Here is a 26,374-nt window from a genome sequence, read left to right as displayed (position 1 = left end):
TGCATTTCAACACATGCACAAATATCTTAGAAAAATAAGCAGTGAAATTCACTGTTTCACTAAGGTCAAGTTTGATTTCAAAAAAAATTTTTTTTTACCCAATCTAAAACACTATTTGTAAAAGTTTCAAAACAAATTTAAATTAGTTATATGGAAATATAATGCAAGCATAGCCCTAAGAAATGTGTCCTAACCAGAAGTGAGGGGACTGGTCAGTCTTTGTTCTTTTCTTTCCACTAAGCCTTTCTTTTATACCTTTCCACCTTTTCTCCACAGCAACCATTAGTATTTTCAGGTACTGGCCTCTGGATTGTTTAGGGATATTTTTGCACACACTTTAAAAAAAAATGCTCATTGAGATGTTTTTCAGGTACTGGCCTCTGGATTGTTTAGGGATATTTTTGCACACACTTTAAAAAAAATGCTCATTGAGATGTTTTTCCTAAAATTTGTATTAGTGGATTTTACTTCCTTTCTTGACTTGTTGATAGTTTGATTACAGTCTTTTCTCTACTCTGGCATTGACCCCTGTACTGTTTGTTGTCCTACTCATGTATTTTTCCAGATCAGTCCAGTATTTTCTTCTATAAATAACAGTAATAAGCAACAAATAGCAGTGAAATTGCTTCTGTGTGAAGAATATCTAACTCCTGATCCTTGGTTATGAGGCTGTAACACAAAAAGTCCAATACATTTGGTAGATTTTGATACTGATGAGTTGAGAAAAAGAGGGATTTAAAACATTACTGTTTAAATACTAGAATCTGACAAAATATGACATATATATATAAATTCTAAGAAGAAACAATGTTAAGTTTATTGATTGCTCAATGACTTTAAAGGCATCATTCCTCATTACCATGATGGAGAATTCTTTGGAAAACCTTAAATAATGAACCTCTCATTGTACACGATGTTCACGAATATTTGGTGTATGAGTCTTATAGGAATGCATATTGTTTTCTGTGCACATTCTGCAGAAGAATCCATGCTGATGAAGGCCAAGCAGAGTAACTGACAGTTCAAGTTTAAGAAATCAATTTTCTACAAAGCATTTAATTGCCTGCCTACTCAACAGACTGTAACCTTTTTCTCCTCTGTAAGGTCTCCTTTACTGCAACTTTAAATCTTTATTGATCCTAACATTTTAATCAATAATGCTCATTACACCAGCTGAATGGCACTAAGGAAAAAAAATCTTTACCTTTTTCTAATCATACTGAAACACATCTGTGCTTTCCTGGTAAAACGTGACTCACCCTACTCTACTTATGACAAATACTTACACACTATGAGGGTATTTTAACAGGCAGCCTATAATTTTTAGCCATTCTCTTAATCCTTTCAAACTGACCTATTCCTCCCTTCCTCAAGCTGCAGTAAACAGAAGTACAGCAGCAAATTATCTGCCAGAGACTAAAGAGATTTTACTATGATCAGAAAATCAATATGGCCAGTAACATGGTCCTTGACAGGGAACCTCATAGTGTCACTGCTTTAGAACCAAAGCACATCACCTCCCAGAAAAATCCACCATCCAATGGATACATATATTTTCCTTCCAAAATATCCAAAATGAATAGCTACACCTACATTTGTCCTTTCATATTAAATACTGTGTATATCCAATTAGGTCCCAAGATTGTCTTGAAGTTTTTAAAAATATGTGAAAGTGACAAACATGTAAATGTTGGAAATATTTTCTGTATTTGATTCAGGATCGCCTAGTATTTCCACTCACAGCATCACAAATATTCTATCATCTTAAATTAAGCACACAAATAAAAGCCTAGCAGTAATCCACAACTTTGCTGTCAATAGATCATTATTTGCCTCATAACCTTTTATCTTCTTTCAACTGTATCCATCTGAATGCCTAGAAGAAAAAAAAATCAGCATTTGCAAGACATATTTTGATTCTGGTGTTCTCTAAAAGCCTCTAGATCCAGAAAATGGCACATGGCTTTTCAATGGCACTTAAATGTATACTCAAGAGTCTGGTTTTATAAGGCATCATTTGATTTTATAGGTTCTTTAAATTACCAGAAAGTCTGGTCTGGTAACCTTGGGCAAGAGTGTGAAAGGAACATTCTGAAGGTGAGGCAGGAACTCTAAGCAAATCCCATTCAATACAAAGTTTGTTACCTGACCAGCCAATTTCCTTTCTATTATTATCCCTAGTTTCATATTAGACAGTTAAATTAAAATTCGAGTAAAGTTATGTTTTTATATCATCTGGAAAATATGGACCTTCAAAATTTTCAGCTCCCTCTAGCTGCTATGTCAGTAAAAATTTTTGGACAACTCCTTTCCTAGATGTTGCAAAAATAATAGAATAAATGTCACAGACTAGCATGTATTCTTCCTAAAAAGACATACATATTCACTGAGAAAAGTTTTCCCATAATGTCCGTAATAAGACATTCTAAGTACTGGCTCTGCCCTGTACTTGTGAGGAAGCGCAATTGATGGAATGATAAAATTGCCCAGAAATTGTTCATTTCCCCACAGAAAGGAAAAGAAAAGAGTCAATGTATCTGTGCTTCTCATTAATATATTTTATATTGAGAATAGAGCCCAAATCACTCAGAGTTAACATAGTTCAATATGATAGATGAAACCTAGAGTTAATGGGTCCAATTAAACATAAGACACCTCAATTCAGCAATTCTATGAAAGAGAAACAAAGAAGTACTTTCTTATTCATTTAACAATTATATATATATATATATGTATATATATATATATAAAATTTATGTCTGTGTGTATATATATTTTCTGTATTTGCTTTCCTGATAAAACATGACACACACACACACATTTTATATATATTTCCCCCCCCCTTAGGGTCTACTTTGTACCTAAAAATACCATTAGGTGCTGGCAGAAGTGAATTCACAGCAAAGCTAAAAATGCTTGGTTTTTAGAGCCCCTTACTTGCACAGATCTTTTTTCAAGGTTCTTATAGGGGCCTTGAAGTATACTGTCAGTCACATGCAAAATTTGCAAAAGCAAAATGATTTAACTGCAAGGTTATAATTGCTGTCTTCTTTGCATCCTAGCATCTTTCTGTCCTGATGTGTAATGTTTAAATGGCTCTTGGTTATTTCTGGAACTGAGCTAAGAGAAGTTGAGTTAGGGATGCACTGAGGATAGGTTTATTGAGGCTTATTTATTTGATTTACAGTTACTTCTGTTTATAGTTAGGTTATTGTGTCCTGGTGTAGGAATGGCTTCCAGAACACTCCTACCGCTCACTACACAAAGTCATCCATTTAAAAGAGAAATATAGGGTCAGAGGTTTTGCCTATGTACTAGGGCCCCCAGGACTAGGAAGTGTGTATGGTGGAGAAGAAGCAGGTTAGAAATGCATAAAGCCAGAAACTATTCTCTGCAATAACCTTTCAAACATTATGGCCCAAATGCTAAAGAACTTCAGAGATTTTTCTTTTTAAAATTTTTTTTGTAGTTGCACATGGATAGCATGCCTTTATTTTATTTGTTGATTTTTATGCGGTGCCAAGGATCGAACGCAGTGTCTCACACATACTAGGTCAGAGCTCTGCCACTGAGCTACAGCCCAGCACCAGATTTTTCTTTTTGTATTTCACCATAATTTAAAATTTACAAGACATTAGCAATAACGCATTTTGATGTTGAAAGGCTTTCTAAACTCTCAGTAATTTAAATCCAATCATCCATGCTAGTAAAAAGAATGATTTTCTATTCTCTTTATAGAAAATTATAGGACAAAATGGTTATGAGAGTCAATCAGAAACAATGTTACTAAAAATTGTGGGAGGAAAAAGGGACAGGAGTGGGTCAGGCAATAAAACAATAAAATATTATTTTTCTAGATTTTGTAATGATTATACTTACAATGCTTATATTTAAACTTTACAATGCAGTTTTTTCTGGCATTCTGAGTAAATATTAATTTTCATTTCTATTCTGTTTGCTAACTTTCTATTCTTTTTCTTAAAGAGGGCACTTAACTTTAGACCCCCAACATCTCCATTATTACAGTGAGTCTGTGGTATAACAATGAACAAGGTCAAGTTCCATTCCTTTTGGTAATCAAACTTTAGTAAGACAAAAGAAAACAAAGAAGCCAACAGTATCAGATGGGAATACTTTATCCAGAAAATAATTTTATAGCAGATGATAGACTATAAAGTAAAATGACACCACTAATAGAGTGTGGGACGGCAGAGGGAGGTGCTGTTTTGGGGAAAACGAATTCAAGAAGAATAAATGCAAAGGCTCTAAGGTTAATACCTATTTGGTCTCCTCATAAATAAGCATGATGCTCTCTATACACGAGTGAACATACAAAGACAAAGGCAATGAGGTTAGGGAAACAGCCTAGGCCTAAACATGCAGGACTTGGGGGTCAGAGCTTAGCGTAAGTGGGCCTCTTATTTACTTCTTTGGTTGACTTGGAAAGAATTGCAATATTCACATTATGGGATATAAAAAAAAAACAACTTGTTAAGCAAATTTTCAGACTGATTCAGTGTCTAACCTTAACATCGTGTCAATACCGAATTCCAGACATCTTCAATTGCTATCCAATGGCAACATTTGCAAAATCAAAGCTCTTCATTCTGATGCTTAAGGTTTCCTACCAACTGACCGACTATCTTCCACCCCGACTCCCTATATAGCATGCTCACTCCAACCAACCCATAACTTCTGTTTGTAGCCCATGTCTTGGCACCATTACAGAAAACTTGCTCCAATCTGGAACGTTTGTCCAATTTTATTTGTCTTTCACTACTTTCAAAATATCTTGGAGTGTCTTCCCAAATATAGAATGGCAGTTGGCAATAGGAGTCTCACATTCAGAGACCCTGGGATGTTGGGAAAATCTTGTGGGGTCCTGGCTAGTTAATTCTACTCTCTCAGTTTCCATTCCTCATCTGTAAGAAGAAAACAGGCGCACTATCTTTATACAGTCTGTAAGGAAGACATGCAGTGCTGTGTGTGGTCACTCAGCACTACCTATAGTGAGTCCATTTCTATCTCTCTTTGCTACTAAATGCATATTGAATGATATCACATAAGCTTCCTCATAATGGGCATTATTTTGAAAATCTGAGGAACAGGAGCTTTTGTAAATTCCATTTTCACAAGTCTCATCATATTTAACTATTTTTAAAAAGTGTATGCTCTTTATTTTAAAAAGAGGTACTCATTAAAGGCAACTTGGAGTAAATTATGATAGGATTATGATAATTTCATAAAACCAATGACAAACTTCCACTAACATCTTTTCTATAAATTGACATTCAGTCAGAGTTCACCTGACCATAATCTGGTACTTGCTGATAGAACTGATGAGATTATTTGTGATTTTTTTGTTCATGAGTTTGTCTCAATTGATGTTAGACATCAGGTCTCAACTTTATATACCCAACTGCAGATGCAGAGGTAAGGGTCAGGAAAAGCATGTGAAATAGTCTCCTGTTCGCCAGATGTGAGGGGCACAAATGATGGAGGTACACTCTCCCACTCCTGTCTCTCCTCAACTAAGCCTCACTAGTGAGACAAACCTTAGTTTCCTAAATTGGCTTACAAGCAAAATATTCTCCTTCAGCCATTTACTAATGCATACCTACTATGCTATATTTGTTCACTTTGTAAGACTTCACATCTTACTTGAAGCAACTTTTTATACATGTTAATCCTCCCCCTTTTGAAAATTCATGACATTTTAATAATATTCTCAAAAAGTAAGGACCTTCTACATATTTGTGATTTACCATGATCACATACCAAAATATCATTACAATTCTGACTATATTCTGAGACCTCCACAGGTCTACTGACTCATGTGATGTTGATCCAAATTGCAATCTCCCAAGGGTTGAAATGCATTAAACAGTATACTTGGGGAGATGCAGAACCTCTTTTGGTCCACAAGGGTGATGCAGAACTCACATCAAAACTGACAGAAACCAGAACAATGCGAGGGTAATGGCTTTAAATTTTGTTTTCCTCCAGTGGATTTATTTGCAGGACCTGTGATGCTTTACTTGGTAGCTAATCATCACAGTGCTATCTCTTGGGGGCAATCACAAAGGATTTTATTACTAGTGGAGGAGGGCTATTCTGGTTCTTGTTATAACCTGGCACATTAAAACATGAAAAACTGGAGTGATGATGATTTCTAAATTTGTAGCCACAATTTGTCATAAACTGATATTATACAGATGTTGAGGTGAAAAAAAACTTTCTAAAGTAACCAAAGGCAGAAAATGCAACCTTTAATAAAAAATTGCTTTTTTTATTTATTTCCCCACATTTAGAAAATCTACAGTGGGACTGAACATTAGTTTGAAATTTTAATTGTTCGTCTCAATAAGGTTACATAGTTGGCTGCCACTAAAAACTATTATTTAAAAAAGTCTATTGCAATCACTGTGTTTACAGATACGTATTGATAATTCAAAAATTACCTGGGCAGCAATTTAACTATTTTGAGCATTAATGATGTAATTGAATCACTTGGATAAATGTGATCTTTTTGGCATCTATTTAGTATTAGCAGGCTAATCTACTGTTAGAAAAACATGGCATTTGGGGCCCTGAGTTCAATCCCCAGTGCGGAAAATAATTATTAATAATAAAAATATGACATTTGATAAACTACACATATTTAAAGTCTAAAAGGCACATGTCAGGGTTTTCTGAGTTGAAGGGACCATGTAGTTCTGACTACGGAAATGCAATAGACACAAAGGGCCCCTAACAATTGAGATAAACTGGTTAATCAAGAAACCCAAATTTGTCCCTTGCACCAATAAGCAGGTTAATTTGATTTTGTACTTGGCAATATAAATAAATATTTGAAATCAGAGAGTTCTGCCCTGGTGTAGGATTCCCTCATTACTCACAAGCTGATTTTGAGTTTTGGCTCTGGACTTTCACATGTGCTGCCTCATTTCCACCACCCTTTAGAACTAGAGTGCTGCTTTTCAGTGACAGAAATGAGAGGGAGAATATTCCCTTAGGGCACACTCTGCAGAGCCTATGTAAAAGGACAGCCTGAGAAACTCATCATTTTTATAATATCCTTCACATGAATTATGTCTTTATATAGCTATTAGTTTTATATGTAGAATCGTATAGATCCAGACTTTAGAACATGAAATTGTTTGCCCCCACTCTGAGAAACTTCTTTATTTCTCTTTTAATTAAAAGTCGGTTCATTATCTTTGTTCAATGAGTACTGTGAACAAGTTATTAGGAATCTAATCAACTGTGGTTCTCTGTGATACTTAGTTAATGCTACCTGAGCAGCATTCGAATTTTGGAGAAGAATGATGACTACCTATTTCAACCTCAGGAAAATGATGGGGGTGTGGGGTGTAATAAGCTGGATGTCCACAGCTCTCCCTGCTCTTACACACCACTCTTTGAAACACAGATGCTTCTCATGACAGAGGCAAGGGAATCACAGTTGATTTTACTCATCCCAGGGCACCATCTGAACTTCTGTCCTGGGAAGTATAAGGCAGATTAGTTCCAACAATTTTTTTCAAGCCAAACATACATTTCTACCTATTGGAATAATGTAAATGTTTCTTCTCAGTTTCAAAATGCATTTAGCTATTTCTGTGGTGCCATTTTATTTTTTATTCAGCTATAAAAAAAAGCATCTGTATGAAATAGATGTGTTAGAGATTCATTGGCCCTGAGGAAAAAAAAGAGAAATGAGACACAGAAATTATTTAATTCATTAAAGGTACACTGTACAGAGATTTTAAGTGACCTCAGCCTTTCTATTTTTATAAAACATTCCCAGAATGGGTGTGGTCAGGATTAAAATGATTGCTTTCCATTGCTTTGTCTAGCATTTTTTGATAACCTATTTATATTTCACCTCTTGAGTAAGGAATTTTATAAATGCCCAAGTTACTGAATTAAACTCATCCATTACAAGAGATTAATGTGTGTAGTCCTGTGTGTAATGGATCTATTTCAGCACACTTCAGACTTACTGATTTCACATTGTTACAGTTCCTCAAATCTCTTTAACTGCACTGCTCATACCAATCTCTTGCTTCTGCTGGTATAACCTCCTGAAGGAAACATCCTGTGTAGGATTCTGGGATTGCTAACAGCTGACCCTGAGCAAGTTACTCAAACTCTTCCATAAGGTTTTCTCCTCTACAAAACTGAGTTTAATAATAGTGTATACCTCAGATGCTGTTTCCAGGATCACACTGAAATAACTCATGTTCACTACTTAGCACAGAGTACGTAGCATGCAATATATTCTCAACAAGTCAGTGATTTTTTATTAATACCAGCACTACCACCACCACTACCACCAACAGGCTGAACTAGTCTGTGTATTGCTCATAGCCTTACATCCTATGATATTCCTGGGACTCAGTAAACATTCAACATATTGAAAAGGTTACATGAATTCCTACCTAATATGTGCCATTGTATATGCCTTAAAAGACAATAACAAACAAATGCTAAAACACCTGAATCTTTTCAAGTCCTAAATATCTGTCTTCATTCTAACACATGTTCTTGGTTTTTCACTCTTGGAAAGAAAATGTCCTAACCTTGAATTCAAGGGGAGCTGTTCTGCTGCTCTTTGATGACTTCCTATGAGTTATCAAAGGAGGATTCTAAATACAGCTCTAATAGGGCGTAGGGTTTTGTGGATTCTATTTCTTATGAATCAGAAAAATAAACTCTTGTATTTTAATTTTCCTCCCTTTCATCCTATGGTGACCCTATAGAGTGATTTTGAATAGTTCTTACTGGGCTTCCTCTGTTTTAGTAAGTATGATGTACTCATTTTAAGCAGATGCTTTTTGTGGGCTGGGGAATGCAGCTCAGTGGTAGAGTGCTAGTCTGGCATGTGCCAGGCTTTGGGTTCAATCCCAAGGTTCTCAAAAATAAAAAATAAAGTTAGATGTGTTCCATATTTCTAACTCTTCAATGACAAGATGGGTTCACTGCCAAAAACATATATTTAGACTGAACAACCAGAGTGCTCACCAGTGCTAAATCCTGTAGGAGATGCACCCACATACAATGCAGGCTGCTCAATGAATGTTCATCCCATTTTTGTGTGAAAGAAACCATTTATTCCCATTTCACCCATATATCTCTGGGAGACCAGGTGAGGCACTAACTTCCTTGTTTAAACATGGAGTAAATGACAGGATTCAAAAATCATTCTCTTATTCAAAATCCAGGGCTCTTTGCAGGACACCAAATTCGCATCACGAAGATGAATACATTTAGAGAATCCTGGTTCCCTACATCCATAATTCAACAATCACAATCTTGATCCCAGCATTTGTATTTTAAATGCATTGTTTTGGCAGAGTCAAATTCAGGCAGCTCAAATTAATGTGTCATTCTAAAATGTGTTCATGATTAAAAAGGAACTAGATTTGCAGCATGCTAAGTATTTTGACGCATGCTAAGTAAATATATCGATTGTAAAGCGATCAAGTAGTAAAAATAAATTGAATGGAAAATGTGTTCCTTTTTCACTACAGATTTGCATTTTTCTATACAAAATGCACTGTTCTGTGCAAAGGTGTTCAATCCTGGCAATGATCACATTTATTCTAGCTTCTAATTACTTTTAACTACGGGTTGCACAGAGTGCCATTGTGGAAAGTCTATTGACAACTAGGATGAAGCATGTGACTGAAGAAACCAAAGCTTCCATGGTGCACAGTTATATTTTCCCTGCTCTCTTTTATAACCTTGCACTGAGCAGAAATGTACACCTGAGGGCTAATGCAGTATGTTAAGCACTCATCAATCCCCAAATGGCTGTTGTCATTCTCCAGGGGCAGAACCCTGCAAAATTAATATGGAAAGGCCAGCTGCTGACCTATTGATCTCTCCCACCTTATTCAGCCTTAGCAATGCCTTGGTGACAAATGAAAAGCTTGAGAAAATTGCCACAAGTCAACAGGGATTTCAAAAATCCAGTGCTTATGTTCTTGTTCCCCGGTAACTGAGAAGCACTTTTCCGAAGCAAATAAAAATTGTGTGTGTGTGTGTGTGTGTGTAAAAGAGCAGTCTATTTGTTTCATCAATGAATATCTTATCTTACACATACACACAATAAAACATTAAATATTTACACTCTCCCTTTAAGAAAATTTGAATGACTGGTACAGTAGTAGCTATAAGCCAAAACCCAGTAATCACTCAGGCAAATTTTTAGTATAATTTATAGGAACAATCTCTGGATATCTGTTGATGCTATCAGCATTATGAATTCTTTGACTCTTATCAAACAGTCCCGATGAAATCTTGCCAAGATTGTACTGGGTTCCTATGTTTTATAGTCTTGAGAGCCAAAAGGCAAGGGGTTAATGTGTATTTAAAAATATTTGTAAAAAGAAAGGCGGGGGGAGAGAGAGAGAGAGAGAGAGAGAGAGAGAGAGAGAGAGAGACACGGAAGGCAGAGAAAGGCCCCATGGAAAAGAACTGAACAGAATGCAAAAGTGATGGGTAACAGCTGGAGTGAGATCCTGGCGGCAGAAGCAGAGCTAAATTGAATACTCCACTCACTCCATCTATCTTAAGGCAAAAAAGCAATCCAGTTTAAGGGGCACATTTTCAGCACTGCACAGGGAATTAGCCATGAAATTCTCATTAACGATAATGGGAGTTTCTATTACAACTTTCAATACATTCTTCTGAAAGTTCTCCGAGTATATCTTCAAACCTAGGCTTAAAAACCAAATGCAAGGCAAAAACATTCCACAGCCCCTGTGCCTTTCTATCAAAGCACACTAAGGTGTGTTTCCTTTGACTTCACTTCTTTGTAAAGGCTAGCAGAGAGGTGACCGCTGACCTTTTGGGCTGGGTAATGGAGGTGCTTTCAGGCCCTTAGGAATAATAACCTAGAAGAGGGACTGGAATTTTATTTTGTTTTTAATATCCATTTTGCACATTTAGGGAAAACAATAACTTCAGTTTATTTATAACACATATTGAAGAAACATGCCATTTAAAAACTAGATTCTGTATTTATCACTGTTAAATAGCCAACTACAAATTTAGTAATATAAATACTTAAACTTTATTAATATTCTCAAAGAATAAAATTGGGTTTGGTAAATATAGGTGACATATAACTAATAATGTCATAGAGATATGCTTAGTTATATTATAGTTATACAATATGCTTAACATATCATGATATGTTTACCTAGACTTTTCCTATTTTAATGATGGAAAGTAATAACATATAAACTCTTGTTTTATATGTACTGAAAGTAAGTCCTGTTTGGCCAGCATCACAAGATTCCTAGATGTCAGAATTAGAGACCTGCAATAATATGTCACTCTCAGAAATATTGCTAAATTAATTTGTTCATATTACACTTAAGAAAACAATAAAATTTTCTAAATAACTTAAAATAAATAATCTATCAAGATTCATATCAATCAAGCAAAGATATGACAGTCAGACAATGATATCCTTGAAAAATGTGGCCATTTTTCTAGGTAAAAAAAACTATCTGCTACCATGTTTTAAAAGTTTGATTTCTCCCTATTATTCTTACCAAAAAATACCTGTTATATTTATTTGGTTGTCTTAATTAGCATAAATTTTAGTATTTATTTGCTGATTTTACAATTCAGTAAAACACAGAATTCTGGATTTACTTCTAGTGAGAAGTCATGAGACTAGACGTACAATTATGAAAGACAGTACTACTTATCTATCATAAGTTGGATCTATTTTGTCTTTCAGAGCCCCATTATTGCAGTACTTTATTTTCTTCCTTCTAAAAATCAGAACATAATTTTAGAACTACTTTTTACTGAGAATGTACAATATTCTTGAATCATGAGCTAGCAGGAATGTTTCTTTGCTTCTAGTTAGTCATCTTTCTAGGGATTTAAAATTCCAGCATCTCCTCTAATCTTGTTACTGGATTTCTTAGAATATTTTTGCACAAAAAATAAATGGATACATTTTGAAACCTTCATTTGCTTATGGAAGCAATTTATTATTTTTCTGGCCCCCACACAGAATCTAACCTACTTAAGGAAATCCCCAGAGTAAACCTACTCCTCTTAACATATCTGCACACAGTAGAAAAGATGCAGCTTCCCTGTTTGCCCGATTGGGACTCTGATTACCTAAGTCAGGTTACCTTGAATGCTCTACTTTTACGAGACTCTCCATTACCTAATGTGGGACTACTTTTCAATTTGTCCTTAGATGTCATGATAATGACAGAATAAAATATTACTAAGAAAGGGTCCTTTAGAATTTCAAAGTGGTTTTTAAAACAATTAATTCATATTGCCTGAATACGATTTTTGTAAATGCTTATATGAACCAAGAGTTCATATTGATCTTCATGTTAAATAAAAACTACTCCAAGAACCACATTGGAAGTACAATATGGTTGTACTACACTGGTAGTAGAAATTCCTTTCAGTTGTTTTTATATTTTACCCCCTGGATTTTAATTCTTTAACAAATGCTCACAATCATACTTTGGGTCCTGCACTATGGTTAAATGATGGGTAACACAAGCTTCTGTAAGTGGGCAAAGGGCAGGAAGGATGACCCTGGGAATTCAACCCCCCTCTGTAATGCTCAATTTCCAAATTACCAACCAATAAGGACATTTTGGAAATGTATCCTTTTAATTTGATTCTTCAAATTTTATATACATTAAAGCTAACTTCTGTAGTGTATTAAAGAAAACTACTGGATTATACAGGCAGTAGCTTGTCTGGTGATCAGTATTATTGCATGTTAACAATAGAGACATGCTAGCCTTGCCACAGACATCCACAGGCTCGATCCACAGGAGAGTTTCATGTAATGGGAGTTGGGTATTGATGAGCCACAGAGACAATAAGGACCTCCTGATGGTGCCACTAATCACCTCCCTTCAGATGATGGAACTCAAGGTATAACAGTTAAAATGCAGAGCTTTGCTTCCTAGAAGGGATCAAACCTCACAAGAAACATAAAGGTAATTCATATATCCAGATCTCCAATGTTTGGGTTCAAAAACATCACAGGCTAGTTGGCCACATGAGACCTGCACTCAAATCACCCACCTGCCATACCAAGGCTCAGATACCACTGACAACCCATCATTAAAAATAGAAAGAAAGAGTATGAGAACAAAAATTTTCTGGAATGAGTCCTTAGAGAGAAAAACTATGTTCCAAGATTTCTTGCCCTCACTAGAAATTTCTTTGACACATCCTGTATTCTTTCGGGTATTTCTTTGGAAATTTCTATTCACTAGATCCCTCTGGCTAAGGACACAGAAACCAATGTGTACAATAAAAATGATATCTTTGTTTTTCTACCCAGTAAGACACAGGCTTTGAGTTGTGTAACATTTGCAGTATACTGATATATACTGGTTAAAAAAAGAAAAAAAACAGTTGGCTATTAAGCACGATGGGAATAAAGAACCCAAACAAATTAAAATGCTGCATTGAACGGAAGGATGCTGCAGTAAGAAATAAAAGGGAAATTTAGAAATTCCCTGTAGCAAGCTTTTTGATTGCCTGCCACAAATAACTGGCATGGGTACAGAAAACAACTTGAAAAGCCGAGTGCTGATTTGATTCTATACCTTAACAAGGTTCAATTTGGCAAAAAGTAACTTTGTTAATAAAACATGATATACACAATATGAACAGCATAGGTCTTTGTAGGAAGGAAATTTTTTTAAAAAATCAAGTGCTTTCTTTACTGATAAATAAATACTAATTAAAACACTACTGAAATATAATTTTATATCTAGCAAAAAAATACACAAATGGATTCTAATACCCTCTAAAGACAAGGTAAGGTGTGAAAGTGCTCCAGAGCTATCTATCGGTAGATAGATAGCTACTAGTTATATTGAATATGAGGACAATCTTTTGGAGGAGCCCAACCAACAAAACATTAATCCAAGAGCTTTCAATTCTTTGATTTAAAATTTGAACTGGAGGATATTTTTTTGTTTTCTTATACTAAGAAAATAAACTGGCATTTGACCAGCAACATGTAGAATGTTGCTTCACTGCAGGAATTAAGTGCAATGGGGAAAGAAGATAAATCACAGAATTTAGTGTTTAGTAAATTTTAGTATTTTCACTAGATGAAATGTCATGTCACCAAATAGATAACAAGGAAGTCAGGCTTAATTCCTTTTGTGCTGCTGTAACAGAATACCTAAGACTGGGTAATTCATAAAGAACAGATTTCATTCTTAGAGTTGATGCTGAGAAGTCTAAGGTTGAGAGGCCTGCATCTAAGTCTAAGGAGAGGGCCTTCTTGCTGCATCATCCTAGGATGAGTGGCAGATGGGCAAGAAAGCATGAAAGCAGAGAGCAAGAAGGGCCCTAATTCACTATTTTAACAACACATAGTGTGATTACCAATCCACTCCCATGATAATGACATGAATTATCAGAGAGGTAATGATTAATTACCTCTTACTCAGCCCCACTTCACATGCCATTGTATTAAGGATTAAGTTAGGGGGACACATTCAGAGTCTACATTATGCACATTTGGGACATATATAATTTCTATGCATAAAACAAATTATTGTTACAGTTTGAATGTGTCCTCTAAAATTCACATATTGAAACAATCATCAATGTAATAATATTAAGAGGTAGGACCTTTAGGAGGTGATTAAGTCATGAGGGTGGAGGTCTCAAGATGACTAGCACTCTTATTGAGTAAGTGCAAGGTAGCCAGACACAATGGTGCATGCTTGTAATCCCAGTAACTCAGGAGGCTAAGGGAGAAGAATCACAAGTTCAAGGCTAGCCTCAAATTAATTACTCGCTAAGCAACTTAGCAAGACCTTGTCTCAAAATCAAAAATAAAAAAGGGCTGGGGAAGTAGCTCAGTGGTAAAGCACCCTTGGGTTGAATTAATCCCAAATACAAGAGAACAAAAACCTGCAACAACAAAATAAAACAAAAAAAATAAATAAAAAGAAAGAAAGAAAAGAAAGGCAGGTTGCCTCCCTCCTCTTTTCCCTTCTGTACCTCTTACCATGTGAAGATATAATGTTCAAGGCGCCATCTTGGAAGCAGAGACAGGTGCCCTCAACAGATATTGAACCTGCTAGGGCCATGATCCTGGACTGCAAGCCTCCAGAAATTTAAGAAATAAATTTCTTTTCTTTAAAATCACCCAGTCTGTGGTGTTTTATAATAGAAGCACAAACTGTTTAAGACACTATACATACTACTAAAACAATGTTCAAATGTGTTATTATTTGATAGAGAAGCTGTGAGTTGGCTGCAAAATGAAAAAAGGTAGATCAAAATAGAAAATTCTGAAAATTTTTCTATTTGCTGAATCACCTTTTAATCATGTTTATATTGCTTCAAAGGCAAAACCCTGGTATTGAAAAGAGATCACTCATATCCTTCTTCCCTATTCCACAGCAATGGAGATCCTAAATGGAAATGAACAGCTAAAGAGAGCACGGACAGGAGAGTTGGATCAGCTGACTTGTACTGTATGTAAAGAATTATTTCAGGGAATTGTGTTAGCTTTTCATTGCTGTGACAAATACCCAAGGAAAACAGAGGAGAAAAAAAAATTATTTTGGCTCAGAGTTTCGTTCATGGTCAGCTGGCTCCATTGTTTGGGGTCTGAGGTGACTCAGAACATTTCAGCAGAAAGGTGTGGTGGAGAAAAGCTGCTCAGCTCACAGCAGCCAGGAATGAGAGACAGAGAAGAGAAAGAGGCAAAGGAGAAATGCCTTTCTTGGACATGAACCATGTCCCACATTTTCCACTACCTCTTGAGAGTCCATTCAGCTATCAATGGACTAATCCACTGATGAGCTCAGAGCCCTCATGACCCAATCACTTCCCAGAAGCCCTACTTCTGAACACTGGCACATTGACCAAGCCTTCAACACATGAGCCTTGTGAAGAGATTATTTTAGTAGTTCATCATGAATTCTATTCCTACTAATTTTATATTCTATTTGTATATATGCTATTCTATACAGCTCTGGCATCTGATTCAAGCTGACATTAAAACATCTGGACATTAATGCTAATTCAATCTGCCTTTTAATCTGAAATCCACATTCTTTCTTTTAATATCAAATATATGCAATATAACTCAATACTTTAAAAAAATATTTTTGGTCCTCTTCATTTGCCTAGTAAAACCAGAAAAGGCGGAAAGTTGACAACCTAATGTGAATATCATACTTTTGATTATTTCTCATCTTAATTTTAAAAGTAGATTATAAAGACAACTTTGGGAGTGTTTGTACTAATTAACCCTGTGAATCTCTCCCCTCTGTTGGAACCTGAGGTTAACCTCTGAGGTTCATGTTACAAGCAGGGTTCTTCCCTAGCTGTCTGCATTAGCACTACAAAAGGATTATTTTAGGAACAGTCTTCTGTGGGATTTTGAATTGCAATATAAATTAGCACAAATTTTATCTTCTGAAAAAAATCTAAGCAAAGCCTTCACTGAAAAATGAAAGATTATGTTCAAGTTCCATTTTACTCTACATAATAGGAAAATTAAAGAATTTTCAAATAGATTTAAGTTCAGCACCTTTTATGGTGCATTAGGGCCTACATCTTAGTAAATATCTTCTGAAATTAACTAACAAAAGGTCTATTTATTTTGAATAATAGGAGTAAAGTCAAATTATTTTAAAAATCAATGTTTCTTAACATTTTAACATGCCAATCAATGAATATAGCAATATAAAATAGTTGTGTAACATTAACATGTTTCTTATACCACACCTGTCAAATTCTAAAATTGTCACGGAACATCTGTGAGAGTAATCTGCATAACATGGTCATGTTCTCCAGCATTAAATGGCAGGTTTAATTATGTTAAGTTTTCATAAATTAATGCAGAGGTAAGAGTATATTTTCAGACATTAAACTTGAAAGTGTCTTCCTATTTGATCAGGTGCATTTAAGGATAACTCTGACCTTAAAGTAGGGTGAGATAAGAACACAGTCCAGGTGATTCCACTATGAACTCCTTGCTGTTTTCTGAATACAGTAGGCTGTTTGCATTGCTGCTCCCTTTGGCTGGAAAACTCCTTCTCTGAGATGTGAGCACGACTCACTTCTTCATTTACTTAATGAAACCCTCCCACTCCTATCAGAAGTTATACCTCTCTTCCCATCTTGTCACCGTTTGACTACTCTGATTCCATGTTTTGGGGTATTTATCCACCTGCCATATCACATATTTATCATCTATTTTCTCCCAATGCTATGCACACTATATGAAAGTCAGGACTTCACTTTTTCAATGTAGTAACCCCAGCCATTAGATCAGCATTGGCACCTCGAGATCAGCATTGGCACCTAATTCATGCTCAATGGCCATTGATGATATGAATGAATAATGAATGAATGAAAGAATGGAAACAGACTGAATGAACATGAGTTTATCAGAGGCAAGATCAATTCTCTGTTCCTAAAAGGTTATAAAATAATATTTGATCCACTCAGTTGCAGATAACATTTTCAATTAAGCTCTAAGTAAGATTGCAATAGTGCACAAGGTACACGGATATTAAAATGAAGGGAAGCTGGGTGCAGTGCTGCATGCCTGTAACCCTAGTGGCTCAGGAGGCTAAGACAGGAAGATCTTGGGTTCAAAGCCAGCCTCAGCAATAGCAAGGAGCTAAGCAACTCAGTGAGACCCTGTCTTCATATCAAATACAAAATAGGGCTTAGACTGTGGTTCAGTGGTCAAGTGCCCCTGAGTTCAATCCTCAGTAACCACCACCCCCCCCCAAAAAAGGGAAACATTTCAGGCTATTTTTTCAATTACAAGGATGTAATGGCCCTTTCAGAGGAATAGTCATGCTACATTTCTTAAGCAAGACAGTGCTGTGTGGGGCTTCAAAACTAATGAATGGCCCCTCTCCCCTCTCCACTTCTACAACCCAATCCATCAAACCCCCATTCAAACATTACCGTCCCCTTGGAAAATTTCCAGATCTAACCATCTCAAAGACATATTGTCCCTGTGAATTCATTCTTCAGCTGTAACTTTTCTAGGCCACTTGAATCTTTTATAGTTTTTTTTTTTTGGTGTGTATATTGTTTTTAATCTTATACCATTATTATTATGTTTTTGTTAGCTTTTTTCTGTTTGTTCTTCATGCCTTATGTCTCCAAGATGAATGCCCCACTTTATGATGTTACACAGCAGGCTCTGAAGCACCATCTGCAAACTTTGGCATCAATGAAGCACCAAGTAAATTTGAATAAATAAGTAAACACCATCTTCAAAATCTAAATGGCCCACTACTAAGAACTAAGTCTTGTGAGAGAAAACTTGCTCCCTACTCAGATTAAGATGAGGACTAAAATTCTGGCCCTGTTTTCCATCTATAAGGGTTTACTTCATCATGAATATGAGAGATGATTATGAAGAGGGACTTGACTTGGGGGTACCCACTCTCATTTCAGGCCTAAGTCTGCTGAAACAACATTAAATTCACACACCTTTCTTGGCTGCCCAGACAGAGCACAGTTGTCTAAGACAAACCACCTGAATCAAACCTGTCAAAGATTTTACCTTGTCTTCTCAAGCATATTTTGTGAGCTCCTGGACCATCAATGATTTTGTCCAATGGAGGAAGGCAGCAGCATTCCCAGGGCAGCAGGGAGCCCATAGGACCTATGCTCTAGGAATGGGAAGCACTGAATAGTGGAATGTCTATCAAGCTAGTGAGAAAAGAGTATCACTGAGCTCACCGAATTCAGCTCTTTCTAAGCAAATCCCTACAGTGAATAAGGAAGCACATTTTTGCACCTAAAATACAAATATGGTTCATATAAATGCAAGAAGGATAAGATTCTGGGTCACCATGGTATAAATGTAGGCATGCATTCATTTGTCTGACTAAATTAGTATTCACTAAAAATATAAGTACTAAAACCAGAAAACATCAAAAATTTTATTCCAAATGCATCCACATCCTTTTGATGTTTCCAGTTTTGATTTCATGCAGCCCATATGCAGACAAGAACCACCAACTAACACGTGGACTAACAAATGCAAGCAAGGCAGGGAAGCTCACGTACCGATGCACTCCGCTGCTGCACATGATGATGTGGCAAGCTCCCAGCCTGTCGCACAGCTCAGAGGAAACTGACAGCAGTCCAACTCCAGAGGCGCTGCAGGCTGTGTTTGCACAAGCAGCTGTGCGTTTTGATCTGATAAATGAGCCTACCAGTCGATAAAGTTCATCCAAAGCATTGAGAGGCCTCATTAGCTGCAGAAAAAAAGTGAAGAACATAAAATTCAACATGTTTCATAGAAACCCTTTTTTAGATGGGATGCAACTCACAGTTGTTACAGCTTTGAAAATATATTCTAAACCAAAATTATTTTGTTATGGAGGTAACGGAGCTGGAGTCTACAAATGTTGCAATTACCCGCTGCTCAAGAAGAGCAGAAAAGCTGAGTAAGGAAGGTCTAGGAATAACAAGGCAGTGATAAATATAATTATCTATTCTTACCTTATCTACATAGGCAGCTTTGGATGTGGAGTTTGGTGGTGAATTTGACTTGTCCAAATAGAATGCCCTGTCAGAATCCAAAAAAAAAAAAAAAAAAAGAAATCATGGTTGACTGGTAGAAAAAACGTAAAATGCATCAGGATGTTCAACTTTTGTTGACTTCCTTTTAAAAAAAAGAGAATAAAGCATTGAACCTAGGGTGAATGGGGTTGCACAAAAGTCCTCATTTATCCACTGCAGGGGCAATTAAAGCTACCATCAACTCTATTACATATTGTGTAGCCTCAGATAATTGTCTTTGCTTAGTTTCCTCATTTGTAATTTGGGAAGAGCGTCAGCTTCTACTTCGTAACTGCCAAGAAGAGTAAACGAGATAATGTGGGAAAATGCTTAGCACAGTACCTAAAACAGAGTGAGTGTTTTTAGTATTTACAATAATATTATTATGAAGGTTGAAGACATATGTTGTGACTATTGAAGAATATTTACTGTGAAAATGTCAGATTATGAAACTAATATAAAAACTAATTTTAAGCAGAATATTGAGTTGATATTTTAATCAGTAAGCTATCTTCAGATAGGAAGCTATGCATTTTGAGAATGCACTGGCTCTTTTTTTTAATCAGCAGAATGCAATAGGATGATATCTATTCTAAAATATTAAACTGCATCCTAGTGGCCTGCAATAATTCAAAAAATTATTACTGTATTTGCTTTTTTTTTTGCTTATGGCTCAATACTCAACAAAAATTGTAAGGAAATGATCCATAAAGATGATGTGTTCAAGTTTTGACCTAGCATCTATTTTTTAAATTGTGGTAAAGATACACATAACATAAAACTTACCATTTTTAAGTGAACAGTTCAATAACACTAAATACATTCACATGAACCATCTGGTTAACAATTGTTGCTGAGGTGAAATAATTTCCAAATGTGATATTTAATATTAATTTAATATTCATGTAACAAAATAAGTCCTATACTATTTGAGTTATCATATTAGATATTCCAATAAATGTTGATCCTATAGGAGTTTTGGAACACTTTTCAGATTTCCAAGTATTGGCCAATTATTATCAAATACAAGGATGATTACAGGCAAAAACAGTGAGGGAGAAATCTATGCCCAGTGCTTGGTTTTTCAGTCTGTCTGTCTGTCTGTCTGTCTGTCTCTCTCTATCTCTCTCTCTCACACACACACACACACACTGCTAGTCCCATTATTATTAGTAGTATTTCTTCATTTTGTCTTTTTAAGATAAAGGAATATGGATGAATCATATCTTAGATATAAATTAGGACACTTAACTCTTAGAGTACCTTTCAAACAATAATTATTTTCATTCTTATTTAGAATTATTTTCTTCCTCTCTAAAATACAGATTCAACTCTTCTTCAAAAGAATTTGTACCAATTCAGCATCCAAAGTCAGCTGTTCCTCATTAGAATTCACTCTGAACTCCTAAGAGATTTATTTCAAGATACAGGTAGCGTCCTAAACCCGAATCCCACAGCCACCCCTTGCCCCTAAGCACATCCACTGTGAGGATCCTGGGAACTACAGGAAAGCCAGGCAGTGTCTGGCTCCAAAGATGGCTAGGATGACATGAGCCATAAAACACCATGAGTGCCAGGAAAATTAAGTCCCTATTACAGTCACTATATCAAGAGTGCAATCAAGAAGTTTGAGGAGTCATTTGAAAATTTTCAAGATTTTCCCCAGTTTCAGGAAAGCAACAATCAGAAGAAACCAGTTATCAAAAAAGGAAGCAAAGTTTGGGTTGTGTGTGAGGGATAAAAACACTAGTGAGTGGCTAGTGACTCAGGAGCTACAGACAGTAGACCCTGCTAAGGAGTTTGGGTCTCAATCTAAGGGAGTTAGGAGACAATGAATGAAAGGTGTAATGGAAGGAAGGAGCCTCATTACAAGTTGTTTTTTTTTGTTTCCAATTTGTATATAATTGTCAGCCATTTATGTTTCCTCTATTTACCTGCTCATATTTCCTACTTGTGTGTAGTATTACATCATATTTTTTTCCTCTGGTACTTGAGATGAGTGAATCCAGGGACACTTAACCACTGAGCCACATCCCCAGCCCTTTTTTGTATTTTATTTAGAGACAGGGTCTCACTGAGTTGCTTAGGGCCTTGCTAAATTGCTGAGGCTGGCTTTGAACTCGTGATCCTGTTGCCTCAGCCTCCTAAGCCAGTGGGATTACAGGTGTGAGCTGCCACAACTGGTCTGTACCTTTTTACATAGATTCTAGTTTTTACTTTTTAAATAAAGAATTAAATTTAATGACTTTTTAAAAAACTTTCTGCTCCTCTTTCCTGTTTTTTGATTTTTAATCATATACATTCTTTGTAGGCTTTCTTCCCCAAGAATATTTTTAAGTTGATTATTTAATTCATATTTTAAGTATTTGCTTGAGGGTATATTGTGACAGAAAATTCTAGAATCCAAATTCATTGTAAATTTCCCCCCTCAATATTGCTCTTGGCATTTGTTTTCATTCTAATGCTCTTTAAAAGTGGTTTATTTTTTCTCTAGTAAGGTTTTCTTTTTATCCTCTAAAGTTAAACCAAAAAGTGTCAAATATAGATTTACTTTACTTGATCCAAATAGGTTCTCATAATGTCCTTTCTGACATTCTGAGATTTCTGACTTCCTTGAGGGGTCTCATCTTCAATTCTAAAACAATAGCAGTTTTCTCTCACAGTTTCATCTTTGCACCATTGCTTCTGTTTTCTTCTTCTGGAACTTTCATTTGACATATGTCCACACATTCTCACTCTCCCTGTTTCTCTTTCAAGATGCACACGCTTTCTCTCTTTTAATATCTTATTTTCCCATTATGGCAGTCTAGGTGATTTCCTCTGTAATATCTTTCTGTAGTAACTTCTGGAATCTATCTTATCTCTGTGGCCCAAGAATAGAATTGAAAGGCAAGAGATGAGTTATAAGCTGGGCTGAGGCCTCTGGCCTTCTGGGCTCTGGAGAAGGACAGAGAAGGCCAGGACAGCTTCTTCAGGATAATGGGAGATCAGTAACTCTACCTCTATGTCAAGCAGTTTATCCTTTTTATCAGAAACTGTATTCCAATGATTTTTTTTTTCATTTCTAAGATTTCCACCTGTTCTTATTTTATTTCTGCTATTATAAGTTAAACTTCCTACTAGACTATAAATCCCCCTACATGGATATTGATTTTATTTAGTTTTGTTTATTGCTGTATCTCTAGCACCTGTAATTGAGTGTATGATCTCAAGAAATACACGTGGTAAAAATAAGAATTCATACCCCACTTGAATCAAATGTATGAAAGATGATATGTCAAGATCATTGTAATGTTTTGAGCAACCAATAAAAAAAAAAAAAGAAATACTTCTAAGTATACGATAATTAGATAACTGATTTTTGTTTGTATCAAGACTTCCAGCCTTTCTTTATGGATGACATTGCCTTGTTTACATTGTAAGTATCCATAATATACTCTGCCAGGCTGTTTCAATTTATCAAGTTCTTCTAGGATTCTATTATAAATGGTCAGGTTTTTTGGCTGTCTTTCTTAGAGTCAGGTTTCTCCATGTGCTTTGGAATTACCGTTTGTAAGTTCCCTTGAAATGAGAATTTCTTTCATTTATTTTTATTTAAATTTTTTTTATACAGTTCTATTATTGGCTCTAGTGCCATCCTTCTCTTGAAAACGGTTTTGGTACCCATTTTGTGCCCAGAATCACACATCTGTAACCTCTTTGCCTCAGGGGTTTGAGCATTACATTGTGTTGACATCCACATTATTAACAATTGCATCACTAACCAGTGAGTGTCTGGTTCAGTTCCTAGTTAGTGCCCTTTTGGCCTCCTCCTGCCATCTTAAACTCTGAGCATCATAGTAATGGCAGTCTCAATCAGTAGGAGGCAGCAGACTTCATCCTTCACTCAGACCCAGACAAGTACTATATGCCCTGGCTTCACATAGCAAGGCTAGCTATGGACTTCCACACGGTGTAAGGTAACACCAATCTCCCATTACCTGGAAGAAGCTGTCCTGGCCTGTTCTGTCCTTCTCCAAAGCCCAGAAGGCCAGAGGCCTCAGCCTAGCCTATAATTCATCTCTTGAATTTCAATTCCATTCCTTGGCCACAGAGATAATAAATTGTTTTTGAGTTCAGCTATAACTTATCTTCTGTCTTCATATTTTATCAAGGATGACCATACATGTTTTTTCTCATTTTAAAAATGAATTTTGAAATAGTCTAACATATATAGCACAGTATTGAGGATTAAATTAGTACATATGAGATGCTCAGCCCTGTGATTAACAAATAGGACTCATTCAATAGCACCATTATTCAAGTGCACACGGGGGGAAATTAGTCTAGGAGGATTTTTAGACATAGTTAGGAATATAAAGCCAAAGACTTTCTGCTTTCTCCTGAGACCATCTCAAATATTTAAAAAATAGAGGTTAAAAAATAAGAATTAAGTTAGATATTTGGGATCTAGATTATTACATGATAAGTGCATAAATAGAAGTTTAGGTCTAAAGAGAAAAACATATTTTTAGGTTAAAGAAAAAAAGACTCATTTAAAGAGCTCATTGCATTAATTGTAGAAAATGCAGGTCTTCTAAACTTTGAATCATCTGGGGAGAAAAACATTCTATAAAAGCAGCCCATGGATAAGTAGTGCCACCTAAGGAGAGAATTGCTATAGAAATCTGCCGCAACCGCTGGGCACACTCTTTCTTCTTTCTGAAAGAGATGTTTCTTTAAAAACAAAACAAACAACAACAACAGAAAACCCACAAGGTGTCACTGATTTAGATAGTTAAGAGCAGTTTAGATTTGATTCTGCTATATTCACTTACAACAGACAGGACAAAAATCTTCAAACATTTAATGGAGCAAAATCTTTAAAGAAAAAGTCCATATTTGATGAAAAGAAAATAAGTTAGATAAATAACTTTTATAGGTTGGAAATGTAGCCCATATCAAGTAAAACTTTATTTAGAAACAATTACATCTTAATGCTACATAACAAAACTGAAATACAAAACCAGCTAATGATATGTCTGTACAATTAAAAATATTCTTAGGGCTGGGGATGTGGCTCAAGCGGTAGCGCGCTTGCCTGGCATGCGCGGGTGCTGGGTTCGATCCTCAGCACCAGATAAAAATAAAATAAAGATGTTGTGTCCACCGAAAACTAAAAAATAAATATTAAAAAAATTCTCTCTCTCTCTTTCTTTAAAAAAAAAAATTCTTAGAAGATAAAGGCTTACTACAGATTCAGAGTTGAAAATGTTGACATCCATATTTGTGCCCCCAGTAAATATTTGTTAATCCATAATAATGGAAGCACATTACAAATTATTAACAATTATCAATCCATGATTGATAATGGAAATTGCATTAATAATTATTAATTAACAAATATTAATAAAATATTATAAAGTATACCAAAGTACTGATAAAGTCCAGAGAAGATAATAAGGAGTAATAGCCACTTCAACACTCCCATGCAATAATAGCCAACACATTTTTAAAATTCTATTATTTGTTAAAGTAAAGAATTTGGACTCAAGGATGAAATTAATTTGGGGTATTTTAATCAGAACAAAGGTTGTTCAGCCAAATATTTTACCAGCCTGAAGGTTTACAGGTATTCACAGAATTTCAATTATCATTTAGACTATGACAAACCGTGGACAAGAAATAAATTCATAATGCACTATCCTTAATTACAAAAGTCTTGCAATGCCTTTAATCAAATTTTATGGGAAAAGTTAATGAAAAAATTGGATTACAGCCAGAACTGACAGTAGTTTATTATGCTTCTGAGGTTAGTAAGAATGAAGTCATTGTCCTTTGTCTGAATACAGAAAACCTAATTATTAAGGCCATTTTGAATGTGTGCTGCTATTTTACCCAGGCTGAATGGTAGGTTTCCTTTCAGGCTGATGTACATCAGGCTTCCCTGTCACAAGTTTGTAAATTAACTCTGCCACTTCAAACAAAATATATTATGATATGTTTTTCATTTAGTTCTCATAGAATAAAATACCAATGAAGGAGGTGATACTATCATGTGTTTTAGTAAGTAGTGTTATAAACATATTCATGTTAAATAATGACAATTAAACTAATCTTGTCTTGTTTTTCCTACCATCTAATAGCAAAGACAAGTACTCATGCATTTTTAATGGAAAGCAGATAATAGCAGGTAAATTAAAAGGTGCCGAGTTGCTGGGCATATAGAAGGAGGGCACATGAACAAGGTGTAATAGTTGGACTTGGATGGCTGGATTAGGATTCTGACAGTCAAATGAGAAAGGGACATTTTAAGTCAAGGTAATATCATGAACCACTCAGCATACATAGAATGGATGAAGCCAACTGGAATAAAGAATGGGTTCAGGGAAGGGAAGGAGAGAAAACACTGGAGAAGACCACTGGATACATGTTCTGAGAAAATAAAATAGCAAACTAAAAAACTATAGTTCATTTGTTAAGCAGTGAAAAAGGGCTACAAAAATGCACACTTAGCTAAGAGCTGCAATAAAGAATTGGACAGGAAGAATTACTAACTCATAAAATGGAAAATTTAAGAAATTTGAGGTGCCTGAGATCCTAGAAGGGAAAAGAATGATTTAATACCAAGACCCTAGTAATATGAAGAGGGAATTGATGCTTGCCATTAGAGAAAAACAAAACAAAACAAAGTTTGTGGCACACTGAGATTAATTTACACAGAGTTATGCATGTTCATGTACTAATTTAACAGGAAACAGCTTCCTTAAAAAGGAAAATAGCATCTAGTTCAACAGGGTCAGGC

The 26,374-nt window shown here is 35.6% G+C and overlaps 1 protein-coding gene across 2 annotated transcripts in view; it reads right to left on the bottom strand.

Moving 5' to 3' along the window:
* Prex2 (phosphatidylinositol-3,4,5-trisphosphate dependent Rac exchange factor 2) overlaps positions 1–26,374 on the bottom strand; it is a 277,724-nt gene that overhangs the window by 17,192 nt on the left and 234,158 nt on the right. For both annotated transcript variants that reach the window (XM_077800682.1, XM_026407761.2), the window contains 2 exons: positions 19,531–19,597; positions 19,093–19,283 (listed from right to left, as the gene is read on the bottom strand). In XM_077800682.1, coding sequence (XP_077656808.1) covers positions 19,093–19,283; positions 19,531–19,597 — 258 coding nt within the window. The remainder of the gene's footprint in view (positions 1–19,092; positions 19,284–19,530; positions 19,598–26,374) is intronic.

This window comes from Urocitellus parryii, chromosome 7 (genome assembly GCF_045843805.1).
Source record: "Urocitellus parryii isolate mUroPar1 chromosome 7, mUroPar1.hap1, whole genome shotgun sequence".
NCBI classification, from domain to species: Eukaryota; Metazoa; Chordata; class Mammalia; order Rodentia; family Sciuridae; genus Urocitellus; species Urocitellus parryii.
The sequence above is the reverse complement of the archived record's forward strand: the minus strand, read 5'-3'. Positions and strand labels throughout refer to the sequence as shown.